Source organism: Spermophilus citellus, assembly GCF_964194105.1.
Source record: "Spermophilus citellus genome assembly, chromosome: 5".
Lineage (NCBI taxonomy): Eukaryota > Metazoa > Chordata > Mammalia > Rodentia > Sciuridae > Spermophilus > Spermophilus citellus.
The window spans coordinates 2073298-2094258 of record NC_138186.1 but is presented as its reverse complement, the minus strand read 5'-3'; the positions used below and the strand labels follow the sequence as shown (position 1 = coordinate 2094258).

Here is a 20961-nt window from a genome sequence, read left to right as displayed (position 1 = left end):
ATGTTACCAGCCAGGATAGGAAGGAAGCCCTAATAAATGTTCTCTCTGGGGCTGAGCAAGTGCAGCAGGGAGGCGGCCAGGCAGGCTCCTGGAGACCCCGCCTGAGTTTCCATCGTGTTAGGTGAACGTGGCGTCGGCTGGAGCCTAGGGGGAGCGTGGGAGTGGCGCTGGAGCTGGGGATGTGTGGAAGAGTACCGGCTACTCTATGAGGTCTGTGGTTGATGGGGTGGCCTCCTGACCACTCAGAGGCCCACTGCTCCTTTGGCCGCGGGCTGACTTCTCATCTGGAGATTTCCTGAAGGATTTGTCCCCGGTGGACCTTGGTGCAGGGCCTTTGCTGTTATGGTTGGCAGGGGCAAGCCTCCAGCTCTGGCGAGGGCAACCCCGAGGCCTGCCGGCCCCCCTCCAGCGCGTGCTGATGTTGCTGCTTCTGTGTTTCAGGTACTCACGTCCTGCAGAGCCTTCCTCCTGACCGCGCGCATCCCCACCAAGGTAAGCGTCCGCAGGCCCCGCCCCACACGGGCCCAGTGCATGGTACACATGCACACACACGTACGCACACACACACAAACACGCACACACACATGTACACACACGCACACACACACACGCACGCACACACACACATGCACACATGCACACACACGCACACACACGCACGCACACACACACACACGTGTACGCACATACACACGAACACGCACACACACATGTACACACACGCGCACACACACATACACATGCGCACACACATACACACATGCACACACACGCACACACACGCACGCACGCACACACACGTGTACGCACATACACACGAACACGCACACACACATGTACACACACGCGCACACACACATACACATGCACACACACATACACACATGCACACACACGCACACACACGCACACACACGCGCACACACGCTCGGCACTCTTGTTTTCTGTGCCCCCAGGCCCCTGAAGTTGCTGTGGGATGTCTTCACTCCCTTCTCCTCTCTTTGCTGAAGGTGTCCCAGGGACAGTGGTGGGTGTCTCCTGCTCCGTGTCCTGGGCGCTTCCTCTCTGCTGGGGCTCGGTTTCCCCTATTTCAACTCTGCTCTTATTTCCTTCAGTCCGGGGGGGGGAGGTTCCAACCAGGCTTGACTTGTGGAGCTATCCTAGGAAGGTACTCGGGCAGCTTGCCTCTGTCCCTGCTTCCTGACTTGTCTTCCTCCCACTCCTGCCCGTGATTCTAAGGCACTGACCTTCCTCAGACGCGGGGTGAGCTGGAGTGGACAGAGGATCAGTTTTTGGGGCTAGGAGCAAAAGCCTGATCAAAAGCCACGGATGAGATCTGAGAGGCTGATTTGAACTTGCGTAGGTGCCTTTGGGGGTGTCTCAGAGACCCACTCCCTCTACAGTCCTGAGAAGGACCCAGGGTCCTGGCTGTCCGTACCCTGGGCAGGCATCCCCCACTGCTGGTCCACGCTGCAGGGCCCACTCCTTTAACTTTCTGCTTCCCTGGTTCCTTCTAATACCTCTGTGTCGTTGCAAATTCTTTTTCTTCTGCCGGAACTTCTCTTCCCTTTGTTTGCTTAACAAACCTGAAGTCATCTTTGGGTCATTCTCTGGGACCCAGCTGAAGTGCCACCAGTCTTTCCTGGCTTCCCAGTGCTTCCCTCTCCCTGCAAATCCCTGGGGTAAGGTGGAGCATCTTAACTGCCCTCTAATTAACCTCACTAAGCCACATTGACCAAAGGTGCACATCTCTGTCCCTGGAGAGGTCACCACTGCTGGCTGCTGTCATTGCTGATGGGCAGTGAGACAGCAAGCCTGTCTGCACCTGCTCCCACCCGTTGGATGAGATGCCCACTGAGGGTCAGCTGTCCACTCCCAAACCTGCTTTTAGCAGCTACATCAGAATGTTTTTAACAGGATACTTTACATTGCAGTGAAGTCTGAGTGCAAAAGGAGAGGGTGCTATCAAACAGTGAACGTTAATACAGCTAATTAGAAAAAATTGCTGTCTTAGACCACTGTTTGGGGAGGGAACGAGAAGCATGATTATCTAGGAAACTTCTGCCCTCTGGTTGCTTTGCAAGCATCTTTGACTTCTCCATTTCTGATGAGACCTGAATAATGGAGATTGGAAGCCCAGAATTGGGGTGACTCAGAGACGCCCCTTGAGGGTCCGCTGGTGGGCTTAATGCAAAGAAAACCTTTGGCTCTGCTCAGAAGAGCAGGCTATGAAAATATGTTTATAAGTTTTATATTAAAATATCAAAGGTAGGTATGTGTTCTTCTTACAAAGCCATTCCCTGATTTAAATGGCTTTTCAAAACCCAATCCAGGCTCTATCTTGGCAATGACAGGTAAGAAGACTCCTGTTGAAATTGAATGTTGTAAAATACGTGCCTATGAGGATGCACTTAAGTCCTGGAGAACAAGGTGCACGTCTCATTCCTCTTCCCATGTCCAGTGCAGGCACACAGTAGGCTTTTCATAAATGTTCATCAGCAACTCAATGAATAATGAGAGATTGGCTTCTCTCCTTGTCCCCAGCCCTGCTCCTCATGTGTCTTGAACTTTAGCTGCAGAGCATGAACTTCTGCTCTGGACTTTCCTTCTGGTGACTGTGGTGCCACATGCCTTCCAGATGTAACTCGTGGGGTGGCGTCTGCATGCTTCTACCCTCTCCGTGAGCCACTGTACCCACGGGTTCTGCATCCTGACTGACTTCTGTATATGAGTGTGGGTGGAAGACAGGGGAAGAGAGTCCTGCAGGTGCTCAGAGTGTCACACAGCATTTAGAATGTGGGGACATGCAGCAGGGACTGTGTCCTCATGTGACTTCCTGTCTCTTTTTTGCTGTGCCCCTGAGCTATGTCCCCAGGCTTCCCTTCTGTGACTTTCCAAAGCAACATTTTGAAGCTGAAAGGGAAAAGATGATTCATGTTGTGTGAGCATTTCTCAAGGAGTAAATAGCGGATTGTGAAAGCTTCCCCTTGGGTTTGTCCCTGGATGAAGTGAGCAACTTCCTCTCAACCCTTTAATAAGAGGAATGACGCTTCTGCCAAAATATGATAAATCATGCCCCGTTCTTGCTGAATGGAAATATTAAGCCAGTTTACCCTCAGAAAATACCTAAAAGGTTCTTTGCCCTGGAATGGTCTTTGATTATAGCACTTTACGTTGAATGATGTGTTTTAAACCCTCGTTACAGGTTTCCCCTTCTCTCCCCCTGCAGCTCGAGCTCACCTTCAGCTACCTGGAGATCCATGGCGTCTTCTGCAACAGGCCAGCCCAGGTGGGTGTGAGTGGCAGGAGCCGGCCACAAAGGTCATGACCTAGTCCAGATTCCGGAAACCCTTTGCTTTCACTATTGAAGGCTTCTTGAGATGGTAGGAAAACAAGATTAGGGAAAGTGGGGTTCTCAGAGTGAGAGCTCGACTGAGGCTGTGTGGGGGAGTGGTTCTGATAAGGAAAACGGGTGGCTGAAAATATCCAATTAGCTCTGTTAGCTGACTGTAGGAACGTGAGAGTGCTGTCCTTAGAGGCAGATCTTCACACTGAAAGTGCATGGACTGTGGAAGGCTTTTCCTGGAGTAGAGTGGCACATATAGTTTTTAGTGTTATGGATTAGATTTAGGGCTGGGGATGTGGTTCCGTGGTAGAGTACTTGCCTAGCACATGTGAGGCACTGGGCTCCATCCTCAGCACCACATAAAGATAAAATAAAGGTGTTGTGTCCAACTACAACTAAAAAAACATTTTAGAAAGATGAGATTTACAGAACCCAGCTTTGTTGAGCTATAAGTCGCTTCATTGAAGTGCAAAATCCGATGGCCTTCGACACAGTACCCACGCACAGTACACCAGGAAATGGTTGCCACAGTGAGGACGCGAGTCCAGCCGTGGCCCCGAGGGCCTCCTGCACCTGGGCAGCCCATCTGCAGCGGTTCCCTGTGCTCCCACGGGGGTCTGTGGCCTGCCTGCCCTCCCACTCCCGTGGCATGTTGAGACCCGTCTTGTTCCGGGTCCTCCATGGCTGAGGCTGCTCCGCTGTGGGCTTCTGGCGGTAGGTGGAGCCTCTCCCCTGGGGGGGGACGGGGGTTTGTTTCTGGTAGTGAGTGACAGATGCTGCTGCTCTGAATGCTTACGTTGAGTCTTTGGAGGGTGCTTTCTTTTCCCCTGGGGGGCCCCTTGGGGCGCCATGGTGGAGTCTGCCCTGGGTGCTTAGCTCATTGGGTGTCAGCCTCTTTTCCAGGGAGGGTTCTGCCCACCTGCACCTGCAACGCGGAGCCCTGTTCCTCCCCGTGCCCCCGGGTGCTGGTGAGGCTGGTCCCACAATTCCAGTCACTCTGATGGGTCTGTGATGCTTTTCAGGGTGGCTTTCATTTGCGTCCTCCACTACATGTCTTTAGTGAGTGTTAGTTCAGACCTTCCCCCATTTTTAAAATCGGGTTGTTGGTTTTCTTAGTGAATTTTAAGAGTTCTGAAAAATATGGATTCTGGGTACTGCTCCTTTGTGCAGCGCGTGATTCCTGCCCACTTTCTCTCTGCTGTGCTGGGCTTTCCATCTCTTCACAGCCTCTCTCGAGGAGCAGAAGTCTTAGCCTTGGGTCGTACCTGTGCCTGTGGGAGCCTTGTTAAAGGAACCTTCTGCAGAGAGCACTGTGGGGACGAGCCCCTCTCCCTCCCTCTGAGCAGTGCGTCCACTTGCCCAGAGCCGGGGTGGGGAGAGCCGCCGCTCCCTCGCTGAACTGGATCTGTTCTAACTGTCCACGTCAGGGCTGCTCCACTCTGGCCTCCGAGGTGGCCCCCTTGGCCTCAGGGTCTCTCTGTGCCCCAACACATTGTGGATTGCAGTGGCTGAAATCGGGCGGGGTTAGTCCTCCAGCTTTGTGCTTCTTTTTCAGAAAAAGATTGTTTTATTGATTCGGGTCTTTTGCGATTACTGCTGAACTTTAGAATCAGGTCGGTCTCGGTGTCAGGGTTCCCTTGAGGAGCAGAACCAGTAGGAAAGAACTACATATATACGAGGGGGTGATGAGAGTGGCCCTCACGGTCCGAGACTGGACAGGGCCACGGTGGCCGTCTGCAGGCTGGAGAGCAGGAAACCAGTAGTTGCTCGGTTCAGGAAGCTGGAGCCTCAGACCAAGAGGGACAAGTGACGCAGCCCTGGTCCCAGGGCGAAGTCCTCGAAGCCTGGAGGAGCGAGTCCACCTTAAAGGGCTGAAGGAGCTGGAGGCGCCTTCCCAGAAGCGCTGTGCTCACGGGTGCTGGTGGGTGGCCTCCTTTCTCTGCTGAGTGCACCCACTCCCTGGCTGTTGGGTGGTGCCACCCACATTCAGGGCAGGTCTCCCTGCTCAGTGTGTGGTCCCACTCGTCCCTGGTGCCTGGAAACACCCTCACAGACACCCCAGAGTGTGCTCTGCCAGTTTCCAGGCAATCAAGTTGACACTCAGTATTGACCATCACAGTTTCTCTGTGAAGCTGGGGTTTTGATTACAATTTCATCGGACCTTGCCATCTTAATAAGATGGAGTGTTCTGACCCAAGAAAATGGGATAGTTCTCCTTTTATATGGGTCTTCATATTTCTTAGCAGTAATTTGCTGCGACTTTTAGTATGTGTCTCCTGTTGTATTTGTTCCTAAGTATTTCCTATTTTTCTTCTATTGTAAATGGTACTGTTTTTAAGGTCTAATCTGAAATGCAGCTGACCTGTGCATGCTACTGTTGTGTCCTGCTGCCTGGCCACACTCACCAAGTAGTGCCCGCCTTCTGGTGGATTCTGTAGCTCTATGGGGGTGGTGTGATCTGTGAGTGTGAGTCTCTGGGTTCCTTCCCGTGAGCACCCCACAAGTGTGCAGGCATCCCTGGGCCCCTTCCCGTGAGCACCCCACACGTGTGCATATGTCTTTGGGTGCCTTCCCGTGAGCACCCCACATGGGTGCAGGCGTCCTTGGGCCCCTCCATGTGGTGTGTGATTTGAGGGCCGAGCCGTCTGCCTAAGCACGGGCTCATTTCTTCTGCGGTACTGGTGACAGAAACCCTGGGCCTCTATCTGACCGCAAAGTCTCCTATTTTCTGCCAGCGTTTATGAGACTGACCAGGCTAACTTAATGGCTTACCAGTGAGGTCAGGTCAAATCTCAGAGCCCAACTGCCCTGGCCAAACCTCTAGGACAGGACCGAAGGGGCCCAGCCCTAACCTTCGAGGGAAAGCACCCGTTCTTTCCATCAAACGCAAAGTCGGCCACAGGTTTTCAATAGATGCCTTTTATCTGGTTGAAGAAGTTCCTTCCTATTGCTAGTTTTTTTGAGAGTTTATCAGGAATTAGTTTGATTTTTTGGGGGGATTTGTTGGGTTTATTCCTCCCACCCTCCCCCTTTAGCTTGTTAAGTTGCTTCATTACATTTGCTGATAGTGAGCCGTCTCTGGCTCCTAGGGTAAACCCCACTTGGTCGTGTGTGCCTTTATCTCTTGTTGGTTCTGTTGTTAAAATTTTCTACAGTGTCTTTCTCGCTGACCTTAGTGACTGCTCTTTTCTCCTCCTTTTTCGTGTTTTCTTTGGCCGGCTGGTTTTGTGTTGACACCGTCACAGACTCACAGCATGGATTGGGAGTGGAGTTGGTGAGTTCTTCAAGGTGTCTAGACCTCGGTAATGTCTATCCCCACATCAGCCTGTGGCGTGGGAGGGTTTTTAACCTCACATTCTCTTTCTCCAGTAGATGTAGGGCAGATTCCATTCATGTATTTCTTTCTGGACGAGCTTTGGTAGTTTGTATTTTTTAGGAAATGTGTCAATTTCATTTAAATTGTGAATTTATTAAGATAGAGGCGCTCTTCACTATCTGTCTTGTTATTCTGTTAATACCCGTAGAACATCACTGTGGATACTATAACCTGGTTCCCCATGTCCTCCAAGTCTTGTTAGGGGTTTCTCAGTTTATCCATCTTCTCACAGAGAACTTAGTTTTTGCTTTCCTTGAGATTGATCTCATTGATTTTTCTATTTTATTGATTCTTGCTCTGATTTTCATTATTTTTTTTACTCTTGTTGGCTTTTAAAATTTAAAAGTAGCGTCTGTGAGTTTGTGGGCAGTGTGTTGGGGGTGCTCCTGAAGATTGTCAAGTTGTCATTTCACGTGAGTTGAGGTCGCCCCGGGTCCTTGGTGCTTTTTGACGTTCCTGGCGGGCAGTGTGCCTCCACTCTCTGGCCCTGGAGTTTGGAAGCAAACCACAGCAGCATGTTTGCCCAGCTGGCCAGACATGGGCAGGGGCCTTGCCTACAGGCGGCTCCTCTGGGCCCTCCAGGCCTCTCGCCGCCTCAGTTCAGGGTGGCCAGGGTCATGGTGTGGGGTCAGGACAAGCAGAGGGCCCTGGGAGCGTTGGTGCCCCTCATTATGGCTTGACTCTGGGGTTTAACTGAGGAAGGCCGTGGCGGCGGGCCCTGCTTTTCCATGTGGCTGCGGGAGTGGGTCTCATCAGGCCTCCTGTGGCTGTCCTTCAGGGCCCCGGGAGCAGAGCCGGTGGTCTCAGCCCCTGGTGTGTGGCATTGTGAGTTCCTAAAGAGCAGCTCCCCTTGGCACGCAGAGGCTCTTATTCCAGGGCATGGACCTGGAGATGACCGAGTGAAACAGTGGTACCTGTGGTTCCACCCCAGGGCCAGCGGCCCAGAGAGGGCTCCTCCCTGCCCTGGACAACTTCAGCATTCCTGGGTTCAAATGCCCGTGATGGTTTTAGAAATACAGACTCCTCCACAGATCCTGTCCCCGATGTCACCACCCTCCCTCCCACATACCCGTGCAACACACAGCCTCACACCGAACAGGTAGGGTCAGCGTGTCGGAGGACACCCCCGCCTCACCTGGGACAGCGTGTCTCTGGACCCTTTTTGTCGGTGCAGCTGTTGATTCTCTGAGCCCTGATGCAGGAGAGGAGTGCTGTGCAGCTGGGGTCTCTGCTGCCCGTCTCTGATCTGCTCTCGGGTTCCATCACAGTGATGGCGGGGTCTGGGCTTCTCTCAGCCTGATCTTGATTAGAAGTCTTTCTGCTGTCTCTGTCTCTGTGTTAGTTTTGGCCATTATTTAATTACAGCTGGGAAGCTGGGGTGACGTTCCTGGGACATGAGGCATGGCCTTCTGTGTGAAGGCCGGAGAGTGAATGCCCTTGAGTTGAGAGCTGGGTCTGTGCCTCGGTTCCTTTCCTTGAGGGATCCTGGGCACCTCCTCGGTTGCCAGGCCTCAGCGTCTCAGCTCTTTGGAGCCTGGTTCCGCCTCCTGGTGCTCAGCAGAGGCTGGCCGCGGTCCAGCTTTGGACTGTAGCTGTGGCCTGCTCTGATGGTGTCCCTTCCCCCAGAAGGTCATTTACTGTGTGCTGGAGTGAGGCTGGCGCACTGACCCTGCTGGGGTGGAGTGGAGCCCTGCTGGTCATGGAGAAGTAGGGTTCTACCTTTAAGGGACAGCAGAGCCGGGACTGGAGGTTGGAATCACAGCTGAGGCATGGTGCCTTCCCGCTCCGGTTAGTGTCTCCCTGACTTAGTGTTTGTGGTGTGGCTTGGGAGCCCAGGGCCCTGCACATGCTGGGCAGGCACTCTTCCACCCCGGATCGCTGGCCCCTCCTTAGTATTGATGTACCCAGGGGCAGAGGTAGGGGCTGTGCCTGCCGGGCATTGAGGAAGCAGCGTTGAGGCCTCTGTCTCCTGGATGGATGAGGGGAGACCAGACCGCTATTGACAGGAGCCCTTTTTGGCAAGACGAGGCTGCGTTGTGGGTCCCTTGTGCAGAGATGGTGGCGAGAGCCTGGTAGTGGGTGCTGTGAGGGACTTCACTTACAGCGGGCCTGCGTGCTTGCTTCTTCCCCAACTGCCACCATTTCCCTGTCACTCTGCACAATGCAGGGTGACGAGGTGTAAGATCAAGTGGAATTAGAGTCAGCCAGTCACTAATTGCTGGCACCCAGGCTGTGAGCTGAACAGCTGCACTGGATGTGAGGGACAGGGAAGGACCCTGTGGAGAGGAGTGCAGTCCCCCAGGTGAGAAGGCGGCTGGGCTGTCCACCCTGGGAGCAGTGGTGGCCCTCTGGTTTCCAGACGTGTCTGTGCGTAGATACGTGCACACACAGCTCATGCATCCCAGCACTGAGCCGCCCCCGGTGAGGTGGGACCTGGCGTGGTTTGGTGCCTTTGGTGTTGGGGTAGTTCTGGGGCCACCTTGCTCAAGACAGACACAGATTTGCCTGAAGAATTTTAAAAGCTTTTCCTTTAACTTCTTGAGGCGTATGTTGAAAATCAGGATTAAAGATAATGATTTTTTCTCCCCACACTGCTGACTGCCTGAAGGTGAGATTGAGTTGGCAGGCCCCTTCAGGGGTTTCTGTGAGAAAGTTCCAGTTTAAGGACTCATGTCTCTGTTGTCCTTCTCTTTGTCTTGATAAATGTCATCTAACATGAATATGTTGAACGACCTAGATTATTATTATTTTTCAATTTGGCTAATTTCAGGCAATGTAAAGTGAATTCTGTAATTGGCTTTGTTAATCCAGTTGGTTAGTTACCATACGGTTTAGTGTCCCCAGTCAGTTTTTGCATAGGTAAGTAATAAAAGGAAGTTCATGTGTAAAGAGGTTTTAATGCAGTAATAACGCACAAGATTGCATTTTACATGAATATTTTTTACAGTCAGGGTAATGGTATCTTTAAAAAAAGAAAGTGATTGAAATTGACTTTTTTTCTGTTCTAGGATGGAACTCATGCATGAGCTGCAACCCCACCCTGTTATATCACCTCAAGACAGGGTCATGCTGAGTAGCTCAGGCCACCCTTGAATTTGCCATCCCCCTCCTCTGTTTCCCGAGTTGCTGGGATTAGTTGTGTGTATCACAACTAATTGTGTGTATGTTTGAAGTTGATTTTTTAAAAAAATGTGTCCATCTTCAGCTTGCTGTCCCTCTGCCCCCTGCCCTCTTTGCTAAGGTTGATTTAGACTTTTTACAGGACCAGGTGCATGGCCCAAGTCTCAACACTTTCTGGTTTTTGTTTAACATTAAAACTAACACTGAAGATTTTTATTATGCTGCTGCTTTAATAGAATCCTTTCCAAGGATCTTCTTTTCTTAGGTTGAAATTTCATAAGCACTTATTTTTTTTGCCTTTTCCTAGGCAAAGGTTTTAAACATTTTTTTTAAACATCTCGTAAGGTTTCATATTTTTAATACATGGTAAGGAAAGATCTGGGGCTGTAGCTCCATGGGGAAGTGCTTGCCTAGCATGAGTGAGGCCCTGGGTTTGGTCTCCAGCACCATGTAAAAAATAAATAAAGATACTGTGTGTGCATCTACAACTAAATACATATTTTAAAAAAAAGAAAAGTAGAAAGAACCACCAGATTCTGCTGCGGTGTTCACAGAAGGACCCAGAGAGGAGCAGCAGGTGCTCATCAGGACAGATCCTGGGGGGAGATGTGCCCACCACATGGCCTGGGGACCTGCCTCCTCCCGGGTTTCCGAGGTCCGCCACCCTCTTCCCAGGCTGCTCTCTGAGGAGGCGCTTGCTCCAGGCTGCTGTGCCACCCTATTTTGGGGTGACTGCTCGCTCGGTGGCACTCACCGTTCAGGGCGGGCTGTCGGCGCCCTTGCTGAGCTGTCCCTCCTGCTCTTGCAGATGGTGGTGGAAACCGAGAAGTGCAGCGTCTCCATGAAGATGGCGTCTCCCGAGGACGTGAGTGACGTGCTGGCGCACATTGGCTCCTGCTTGCGGAAGATATTCCCCGGCCTGTCTCCAGTGTGAGTTCCCGGGAAGGGCCAGGAGGGAGGGAAGTGCTGCTCCCCGAGAGGCAGTGCCACCTGCTTCCCTTCTGGACGTCTCCTCTGAGCAGTGGCCACGGGAGCTGACTCGGACCCTGGGGTTTCATGCTCGAGGGTTTCTAGGGTGACCTTATCCAAGAGCTGAGTGGTGAAGGGTGTGGTGGTCCTTTAGCGTCCACTCTGAGATGAAAACAAACCTCTTAAAAATATGTCCTCGTGGGTGCGTTGTGGTCGAACACCACGACGGGCTCATCTGACATGGTCACACGCACGGGGTATGACCTGCTCAGCCCTCGGGCTTCCTCTTCTACTCCCTCTTCCCTTCCCATGCCCCTCCGCCTTTCTCATTTTTTAATTGGGGTTCGTAGGTAGGCCTAAAGGTGGAGCGCTCTGTGGCACGTGCCTGTGGGTACGCAGCGTGGTCTGGTGATCTCCCCCACAGCTCCTCCCTGTCTGTCCCTCCTTCCTCCCTCAGCCTCCTCCCTGTCTGTCCCTCCTTCCTCCCTCAGCCTCCTCCCCGTCTGTCCCTCCTTCCTCCCTCAGCCTCCTCCCTGTCTGTCCCTCCTTCCTCCCTCAGCCTCCTCCCTGTCTGTCCCTCCTTCCTCCCTCAGCCTCCTCCCTGTCTGTCCTTCCTTCCTCCCTCAGCCTCCTCCCCTGCCCCTTGGATCCCCCTCTACTTTTTCCCTTAGTAAGCCGACTTCAGGACTGTCTTCCAGTAGCTCCAGCTGGGCCCTGTGTGAACCACTCCTGGTTTAGCAGAGGCCGGGGGGAGCTTTATGTCAGTCATGAGCCCAGCTCTTCTTTTACCTTGTCGTTTTTTCCTAGTAAGAGGAGACGCCAAAAACAAACAAAACCCCCAAATTAAACAATCAGTCAACTGCTCTTTCATTTCTACTTACTTTTCTGAAGCACACAGTAGGGTGCACACCCCCATGCACTTAGTTAGGCCTTTAGGTCAGGACCCAGCGCCTGGACCACAGGCCGCGGGGGTGTGTGCCCCTAGGGTGGGGAACTGGCCTGGTCCAGATGAGAAGGCGGAGACAGGCTTCTGTCAGTAAGCTCCCAGACATAGCCTTCCTGGGGAAGGGCCTGGTTCTCAGGCTGTGGGGACCCTCCTGAGAGAGGCTGGGGAGCATGTGGGTGTGTGCAGGGTGACGGGGGATTTCTGGGACTCCCCCCCCCCTGCCGAATCTGTGCCTACAGTGTCCCAGGGGCCCATGAGAGGTCGAGCCCCAGGAGCCCCCTGGGGGCTGGAGGGTGGCTCTGTGGACTGGGAGCGCCCTGGCCTCTGTCCTCTGGGGCGCTGCTTGTCTGTCTGCGCAGCAGCTCTGCACTGGGCCCTCTGGGTGACTGACGGAGAGCTGGCTTCTGAGGGCACTGAGTGTCCCTGGCTCCCTGGGGTTGGGGGGCAAGTCTGGCTGGAAATCAGGCATCAGGTCCCTTGCAGGCAAGTGCTGGCTGACCTCTGTGGACTCTTGAGAGAGGTGGTGTGAAGAAGGCGAGGCTGCAGGTGACGGGCGCCCCTGGGGGACGTCCAGATTTGGAGGAGAAGGTGGGGGAGGGGTGGGAAGAGGTGAGGATGGAAACAGTGGAGGTGTCCTCCTGTGGCTCTCTCCTCTCGCAGTGCAGCGTCCAGTGAGCCCTTAGCACCCTACGACACCTTGTGTGCTCCTCCTCTTGAAGTTCTGAGTGGTGTCACGTGGTTCACAGGAGAGACGGACAGTGGGTACTGGTTATTGGGTAGAGAGGGGGCAAGATGCCTGGCTGGACCCTTCCTTCCCAGTTCCCAGTGTTCCCTGAGTCAGAGCTGACGGGGAGATACTTCCTGCATGTAAATAGCATGCAGCAGGCAAAATAAAGTACATCCCTGGGACGTTACAGTGGCTCAGAGCCAGTGGAGGACGTGGAGCTCTATTTGGGGTTCTCTGGCCTTGGAGTCCTTCATCCCACCCAATGCAGGAGCCCAGTTAAGGAGTCCTTAGGTCCCCAGCCCTTGTCCCCTTCCTTGATCAGGGGCCCTGGTGCCAGGGAGGGTGGCAGGACAAGGTTTAGGGACCAGGAGAATCAGGAGGCAGAGCTAGAGCCACCCTCGGTCCTCAGGGTTGCTTCGGGAGTGTAGTGAAGCAGGACCCGACTCTGAAAACAGTGTCCAGGATCAGAATCAAACACATAAAAAATGAAAAATAGCTGCAAAATAGAATCGGCCCTCTGTCCATCAAGAGAATGCTGGTAAGGAGAGAATGAAGAATGTCCTTTAAATGCATATTCACAGGAGTATTTTCCTCCTCAGCTCAGCTCTACAGATACATATTAAGATGTTTATTTTTTCTTCCCTCTCTCCCTTCCAAAATGACTTTTTTATCTTTGTCAAATAGGAAAAGGTTATTTCGGGATATAGAGAAGATTTAAAGAATAAATCATGAATTGAACTGAAACCCAGCCCTGAGCAGGCCACTGGGCCATGCTTCTGGCCCAGCTGCTGGTCATTCTGTGCCCAGCGCAGGAGGCCCCCCTCGGGGACTGTGGGCTGGGCGCAGGGGTGCTTACAGCAGCTTTTTAATATCAAAGAACCCTGTTCTTTTGAAAATGAAGCTAGATTTATTTTAAAACATTTAATGAAGTCATTAGTACATTAACTTAGAAAATGTCGATTCAAGAAGCTCCTCAGGCATCATAGAAGAGTAAACCTTGGACAAATAATAGAGGGAGGAGTGTGAATCGGCACCCTCCAGAGGAAAGCCCTGTTCCCCCAGAGGCAAGCAGATGACATTTGGCTTCTGTTTAGAGGAGGGCTTCCCCCTGTGTGAGGGCCCTGGAAGGTGCTATGGTTAGCTGCGGAGGCTGGAGGCTGAGGCTGGGAGGGAGTGGGTGGCAGGTGCAGGGTCACCTGCAGGTCCTTCTGTGAGTTGAGAGTGAGCTTCAGCTGTAGAGATCTGTGAGGCAAAGCCTCGAGGTTTGGCACTAGGGAGCTCGTGAAGGGTTTGGAAGCTTCGACTCAAATGACGGCCATAGTTATGGTTTGAATTTACCTTTTGAGGCACCTGTTCTTGTAGCAGCCCGTCCTTAGAGGTGCTGGACTGCAGCCTACGTGGGAGGGAAGGAGATCACGTACCTCTGGCGAATTTCTCTGCTAGTTATGATTTTTAAAATTACCTGGAGTCAGGTGCATTTCTGTGATGTCGTTTCACATCTGGTTAGATGTGGTTCATGTCCTCCAGCTGGTAACCACGTGATTTCTTCTTCTTCTTTGGGCATGTGCTTGTTATTCTTTCATGTGAGACCTCTGAAAATGGGCTGAGGGTTCGTGTTGGTGTATTGGAACGACGCTTCTTTACAGCAGCAATAAAAATGACAATGCAGATCCCTTTATGAAGCCGAAAGTTGACGGAGGCATGAGAACGTGGGTTATGCTGAGATGCTCGATGGGCGTGAGGGAGAAACGGCTCCAGCGTGCAGCCCCCAGCCTTCCCTCTGTGTGAAGCGCTGGGTCATCAGGGCTGTGCTCTGTGGGGACGGTCCCTTCCTGCCCAGGATGAAGGCTGGCATTGAGGTTGAAGTCAGTTGCTAAGTGGGCTCAGGTAATGTGAAGAGATTCTCCAGGGCAATGGCTCATCCTGAGATTTGCATGAAGAGCCGATCCTGTTACCTAGTTTGCTGTTTTTTGCCAGATGTGACTGTTTTCCGAGTCTTGTGTAAATTAAGTGTGTGGAATGCAAACGTTGCTGACTCAGCCCTGTGGCACCCTGTGGGACACTGACGGCCTCTCCCGCACCCTGGGGTTTGGCTTTACCACCCATTCTTACATCTGACACTCTTCCCCGTGAGTGTGAGCCCCTGCGCATACCCACAAGCAGAGAACAGGTTGTGCAGAAGGGTTTCCTCTCACTGGTCCCTGAGCCTGGGGCTAGAACACGCATGAGCCCGTTCCCAGCTGCTGAGCCTGGGGCTAGAACACGCATGAGCCCGTTCCCAGCTGCTGAAGTTCATTCTTGGTTGCTTATGGAGATAATGCGAGTGTTTTGCGGGACTCCTTTTACTCCTGAAATCTCAGCAAAAAACGCAAGATGACAACTGTTGGAAAGCAGAGCGACTCGCAGTCCCTCAGGCAGATGACTCAGGGTGGTGCCACATCCTCTGCAGAGCTGCCTCTGCCCTCCCTCTCCCTCTTCTCTCCCTTTGATCTCCCTTTACCGCCCCGCCCCCCGCCCCCCAGCCTGTGAGTCCACGGTTGCTTTGGCCTGAAGCTTTGTTTTCCAAAGCTGCATATTTGATGATTCCCTATAACCCCAGACTCCCACTAGCTCAGTCTGTTTTCCGTTGCTGTAACAAAATATTGTAGGCTGCATGCGTACTTTATAAAGAAAAGAGGTTTATTTTTCTCGTGGTTTGGAGGCTGAAAGTCCACTGTTGCACGTCCTCACCTGTTTGTTCTCAGGTGGGCTCCCCCAGCTGTGTCACAACACGGCAGGGAGGGAAACAGCTTGTGCAGAAGGGGCCAAGTGCGTGGAGTGGCCTTGCTTTGAAACAACCCACCCTCGTGAGAACTGATTCACTCTGTAAAATCTGCGTTAATGCCCCCCAGGCGGTGCCCGTGTGACCCAACTGCACGAGGCCCACCTCATAACGGTTCCACCAACTCGGCAACATCCCCGCTGGGTCCCGAGCGTCCAGCAGTGAACTCTGGGGACATGGTCAGGCCGTACCCCAGCCATTCTCAGGCCCACTGGCTACCTGTTTAGATGGTTGCCTTGGTCTCTTCCTGCTTCTGTGGAGCTCTTCTGCCCCTTGTGTGTCCTGGTGGCCACGCACCCTTCGGGTCTCTGAAGCAAAGCTCGTGTCTTGGAAGAGAAGTCAAGATAGACGAAGGTCCAGCTCAGCATGTCCCGGCCACTCAGCGTCGGACCTGGGCCTGGGTCCCACAGCTCAGCTGTTTCTTTGCGTGATATCCAGCGTTCCAGGCTCTGCGATGTCCTCTCATTGGGAAGGACAGCTCCCACCTAGTGGTCAGGTTGCCCGGCCTTGGTGGAGGCCCCACCTGCCCCAGGTGTTCTGATACCTTCCTAAGCGTCTTCTGTCTCGAGCCTGGGGGTGAGCGCTGTGGCTTGTCAGCGCTGTGAAGAGTGCACCATGGGGTGGCCAGCTGTGTTCCTAACCCCTGCTCTGTCCGCCTCTCCCTGTGAGGCTGGGAGCTGCAGGAGGAGGGGGGTGGGAGGGACTGACCTGCCCAGTCCCAGCAGAATCAGTGTCATGTCGGGGGAAGAGAGGGGAAAGGAAGAGCCATCCGAATATGGAATGATGAGTTTCCTGGTGAGCACTGGTCCAGGGTGCTAGGGGAGGACTTAGGAGGAGACTTGTATTTGAGCTCTTTGACAATTAGTAATTTGACCTGTATAAACATCATCAAATAATTCAGTTCATTAAGTAGAACTCAACTATTTTTTAAACTTTTTTTTTAGTTGCAGAGGGTTACACAATATCTTTGTTTATTAATTTACTTTTTATGCGGTGCTGAGGATCGAACCCGTGCCTCCCACATGCCAGGCAAGCGCTCTGCCACTGAGCCCCAGCCCCAGCACACACTGCTGTCTGACTATTCTAACAAACTCCTACAGAATAAACAATGAAGCAGCAGTGTAAAGACTACTCATGGAAAGGCATCCAGCGCCTTGCTAGGGGGGTTCTTCTTCCTGCTCAGGAGGGTGTGAGCCACCCAAGAAATTAAAGTCTAGAATAATTAGTGAAGAACAAAAGATTGAGTCTGAAAAGACAGTTTTAAAGGGAGCCTGGAGCGCCTGGTAAATCCAGCCCACACAGGACTGGAGCTGGACAATTAGAACATGATTCCCGTGGTTTGTTTAATGGGTCCATCAAAGTCAGGGGTGAGATTTCAGGGGTGGAGTCTTGCTTCATGGTGTCTTGCACTCAGCAGGTTGATTGGCGTCTTGGCAGGTCACACCCCTTTCTGAGAGGCTGTGTGGCTGCAGCAGGCCACCCCATCTCTGGTGCTGTGTGGGACTTGGGGCAGAGCTTGAATAGGGCTCACCATGTGTCTGAGCAGTCAGCCAGAGGAAATGTCCACTGGAAGTTCCCCGGCACCAGATTTTCCTATTCACTAGGCCGCGGTGCCAATGTAGTCCACACACAGCCCGTGATGACTCCCGACAACTACTTACACTTTTAAATATTTAGTTTACAAAGAGAAGTTAAAGAGATGAAGTTAAGTTCTTATAAATTTCCGCTTCCTGGATCAAGGACCTAGGTATTAGAGCAGAAACCCTGCACATACTAGAAGAAAATGTAGACCCAGCTCTCCCACATGTCAGCTTAGGAACCCAGTTCCTCACTAAGACTCCTGAAGTGCAAGAAGTAAAATCGAGCATCAGTAAATGGGATGGTGTCATACTAAAAAATAATCAAGAGCATAATAGGGAGCCAGCAGAATGGGAGATCTTTACTACCTGCACTTCAGGGTAATTTTCAGGATATATAAAGAAAAGAACTCAGAAAACTTTAAAAAAAAATGGGCAAAGGAACTGAACAGACACTTCAGAGAGGAAGAAACATGAAGGGTCAACAAATATAGGAAAAAATGCTCCACGTTTCTAGCATTTGAGAAACACAAATTAAAAACACACTGAGAATGGTGATTATCAAGAATATAAATGATAATAAATTTTGTTGAAGACCTGGGTGCTCTCTTACATTGTTGGTGGAACTGAAAATTAGTGCAACCACTCTGGAAGGTGGTATGGAGATTCCTCAAAAAACTAGGAATGGAACCGCCATATGACTCAGGTATTCCACTCCTTAGTGTATATCCCAAAGATCAAAATCGGCATAGTATAGTGACAGTGCCACATCAATGTTTATGGTAGGACAAGTCATAATAGCCAAGCTATGGAACCAACCTAGGTGCCCTTCAACAGATGAATGGACAAAGAAAATGTGGTATGTATACAAAATGGAATATTATTCAGCCTTAAAGCAGAATGACTTTATGACATTTGCCATCAAATGGATGGATCTGGAGACTATCATGCTAAGTGAAATAAGCCAATCCCCAAAAGCCAAAGTTCAAATGTTTTCTCTGACTTTTAGGAGCTAACGCTCAATAAGGGGGATGGATTTGAAGGGAAGAGTAGAAGTTCAGTAGATTAGATAATGGGGGATGGAGGGAACGAATGGGGAATAGGAAAAGGAAAGACAGTGGAATGGACCTGTCATAATCTTACCATGTGCACATATGAAAACAACCCAGTGAATCCGCCATCTCTACATCACAAGAATGAGATACATCCGTGCTTGTATAAGTATGATACATCCCGTGCTTGTATGTCAAATTGGATTCTGCTGTCATGTGTAACTAAAAAGAATAAGTAAAAACAAAGTAAATGTCCACTTCCTAGTGTTCAAATAATGGAATTATATTTGTCACAAATGAATTTATATCTACCTTGACTTAAAAAAGAAAAGCATATACAAAGTCAGTGTCTATATGCTATTTCAAAAAGTTGATTTTTGAAATCTGTTGATGATTTTGCAGGAGAATCATGAAGAAGGTCTCCATGGAGCCATCTGAACGCCTGGCCAGTCTCCAGGCCCTGTGGGACAGCCAGACTGTGGCAGAGCAGGGCCCCTGTGGTGAGCGTGGATTTTAAAACCAGGACGTAGCGGTGGGTGGACGTCCTGGCGGGGAAGTCGGTCTATTCCTGGCTTGCTACCGTAAAGGTACAATTAGCTTAAGGTGTAATCAGCACCGCCCAGACTTCAGTTTGGTGGACAGGAGTCCTGTACTTAGGCTGCATGGCGTCCCGCTGTGTGCTCACTATAGAACAGGGAGGTCTGCTGGTTCCCCCAGTGGAGAGGACAGTCAGCACCGTCAACAGCGGCCATACTTCAGCTTGTAAAATTTAACTTAAAAATCATTTTGCTGAAACCTGTCAACATTGTAACGCTTCTGTCTCACATTCAGGTGGTTTTTCTCAGATGTACGCCTGCGTGTGTGACTGGCTGGGATTTTCCTACAGGGAAGAAGTACAGTGGGTAGGTGCTTCTGCCTACGTGTGCACACACCCCTAGCTTCTTTCTCTTTTCCCACCACTCTTTTTTTTTTTTTTTTTGCTTAAAATCTTCCTTCCTTGAATTACATAAAGTCTGCCTATGTCATTGTCTGACTCTGAGTCTGTCCTGCTTCTTTGATGTCTACGTGGATTAACAATGTGCCTGATTGGAATCTCATAGGATGTGGATACGATTTACCTGACACAAGACACCAGGGAGTTGAATTTACAAGACTTCAGTCATCTGGACCACAGGTATGCCCGTTCTTTTTTCTTTTTTCCTCTTCCTAAATTGATTTTCAGAGCCGGAGCTCTTTTTTGGCATTTAGGGACATGCATGATCCCCAGAGAGTCCTTGTGTAAGGGGAATCAGAAGAATCTGGGACTCTCTGGATTTTCCCCTTCAAGTACTAGTTTCAAACATGTTTGTCACCGTGTACGGTTTGTGGAGGTGCATGTATGTACCAAACTGAACTCATGTTTAGGAAATGTGCTCTTTCACCACGAAAGAGGTACAATTCCTGGTTCTTATACTACCTTACAAAAGTCAATTTGATCTACTCTGTATGTTTTACCTCCTTACCCTTTGATTTCTCGGATGAAGTTCTGTCCTAAAATCCTAACAAAGGCCTTCCACATGCATTGGAGACCTGTCGGTTGGGTACCTGTGCATGTGTTGGTGCAGATCTGTTTGCCAATATCTGACTTGGGAATTGAATAGTGAATCTGTGAACCTGTTCTAAATCATTTGGGAGACTTTCTGGTTTCCCTGTTGTTGGTTGAATATATGGAGGTCTGTGACTCCTGGGTTCCCAGGTCCCAGAGAAAATCTTATTTGGTTCCCTTTTCTCTCTGGGAAGGCAGACCTGTCCAGTCGGTTTTTCTGACTGACAAAGCCTCTTTGGCTCTCCTCCAGAATGCCTGTCCAGGTGCCTCATCCTGGCCCACCCATCTCTTCAGTCCTCGGTATCTGCTGCTTACTTAGGTGGACATGGGCAGTCCTGATGTGGGCACCCCCTGCACACGCAGGCTGTATCTCTTCTCTGTTTGGAATTGAGGATATTTGGGAGCGCAGCTATACCTTTTCTGTCATTTGGACAACTGCAGTGTCCCAGGGAATCGATTTTGGTTGGGTTTCTTAGCACCACTATCTTGACTAGGAGAATATCATTGGAGATCGATTGTCTATCTACCTATCAGGAAATGCAGAGTTGCAGAGGGCTCCCTGGCACGTTCTGCCCTGAGGTGGGGGTGGAAGGTGTGGACTTTGTGGGCTCACCGCCTCTGTGCACAGCCTGCTCTGTGGAGGACCGAGGAGCAGGCGTGGCCTGTTGGCGGCGTGTGGTCAGGCCTCCAGCCTCTGGGTCTCAAGGTTGGATTCACTTCCTTTCTTGGAACAGGCAATTTTCTCCTGCTTAGGACTGTTCTCCTTTTCATAGGAGGGAGACTTCTTACTCAAATTTAGGCCAGATGTTTCCTATGGAGCTCATAAAAAAGTGAACTGAGAAAGAAAAAGGGAAAATGTTCTACTCTGAAAGCATTTCCCATTAAAACAAGAGTTGCCTGGGGAGTAGATGGAACGGAAGCCTCCAGCGTCAGGTATTGATTCTTTGAGTGGGTCTCACCCATATGCATGTGGTTTTGTAGCACTGTGCATTGGTCCTTTAGAAAGATTGGTTCACTGGGCTGTGCGTACCTTTCAAAGGGGAGAAAAGCAGTGTTTGTTAAATATCACCACTAACTCTGGAAAAAGTGTAAGTGCTGCAACGGTCAAGCTCACAGCGGCAATGTACGTTTCCCAAATTCTAGATTTTGCTCCCTGTTGGGAGAGGCGATAGTACTCTCTGGTGACTGACTTGGAGTGAGCAGTTTGCGTCTTACATTTTAGAGCGAACCCCTGGGTGGGTCTTGGGGTCCCCCAGGACTCCATGGACTGTGCAGGGGGTCACCTGGCGCACAGGAGGGGCAGGTGCTGCAGGTAGCCTGCGGGGCTTGCCCTCACTTTGCGTGCTGTTCCCTGAGGATTTCCTGTGCCCAGGTGGTGCCAGGCGGTGTCAGTGCTGTGCTTTCTGCTCATCCTCCGTGATTAATCCGGTCACTTGCCAGCA

The 20961-nt window shown here is 51.2% G+C and overlaps 1 protein-coding gene across 9 annotated transcripts in view; it reads left to right on the top strand.

Annotated features, from left to right (window-relative positions):
• The window catches only part of CARMIL1 (capping protein regulator and myosin 1 linker 1), a 244063-nt gene that overhangs the window by 94065 nt on the left and 129037 nt on the right, over positions 1-20961 (top strand). For all 9 annotated transcript variants that reach the window (XR_014022096.1, XR_014022097.1, XR_014022098.1 and 6 more), the window contains 6 exons: positions 442-492; positions 3230-3289; positions 10651-10772; positions 18337-18434; positions 18766-18836; positions 19035-19108. Coding sequence is in view for 4 of the 9 variants with exons in the window: in XM_081295124.1 (XP_081151250.1) it covers positions 442-492; positions 3230-3289; positions 10651-10772; positions 18337-18434; positions 18766-18836; positions 19035-19108 (476 nt within the window). In the remaining 5 variants the exon portion in view is untranslated. The remainder of the gene's footprint in view (positions 1-441; positions 493-3229; positions 3290-10650; positions 10773-18336; positions 18435-18765; positions 18837-19034; positions 19109-20961) is intronic.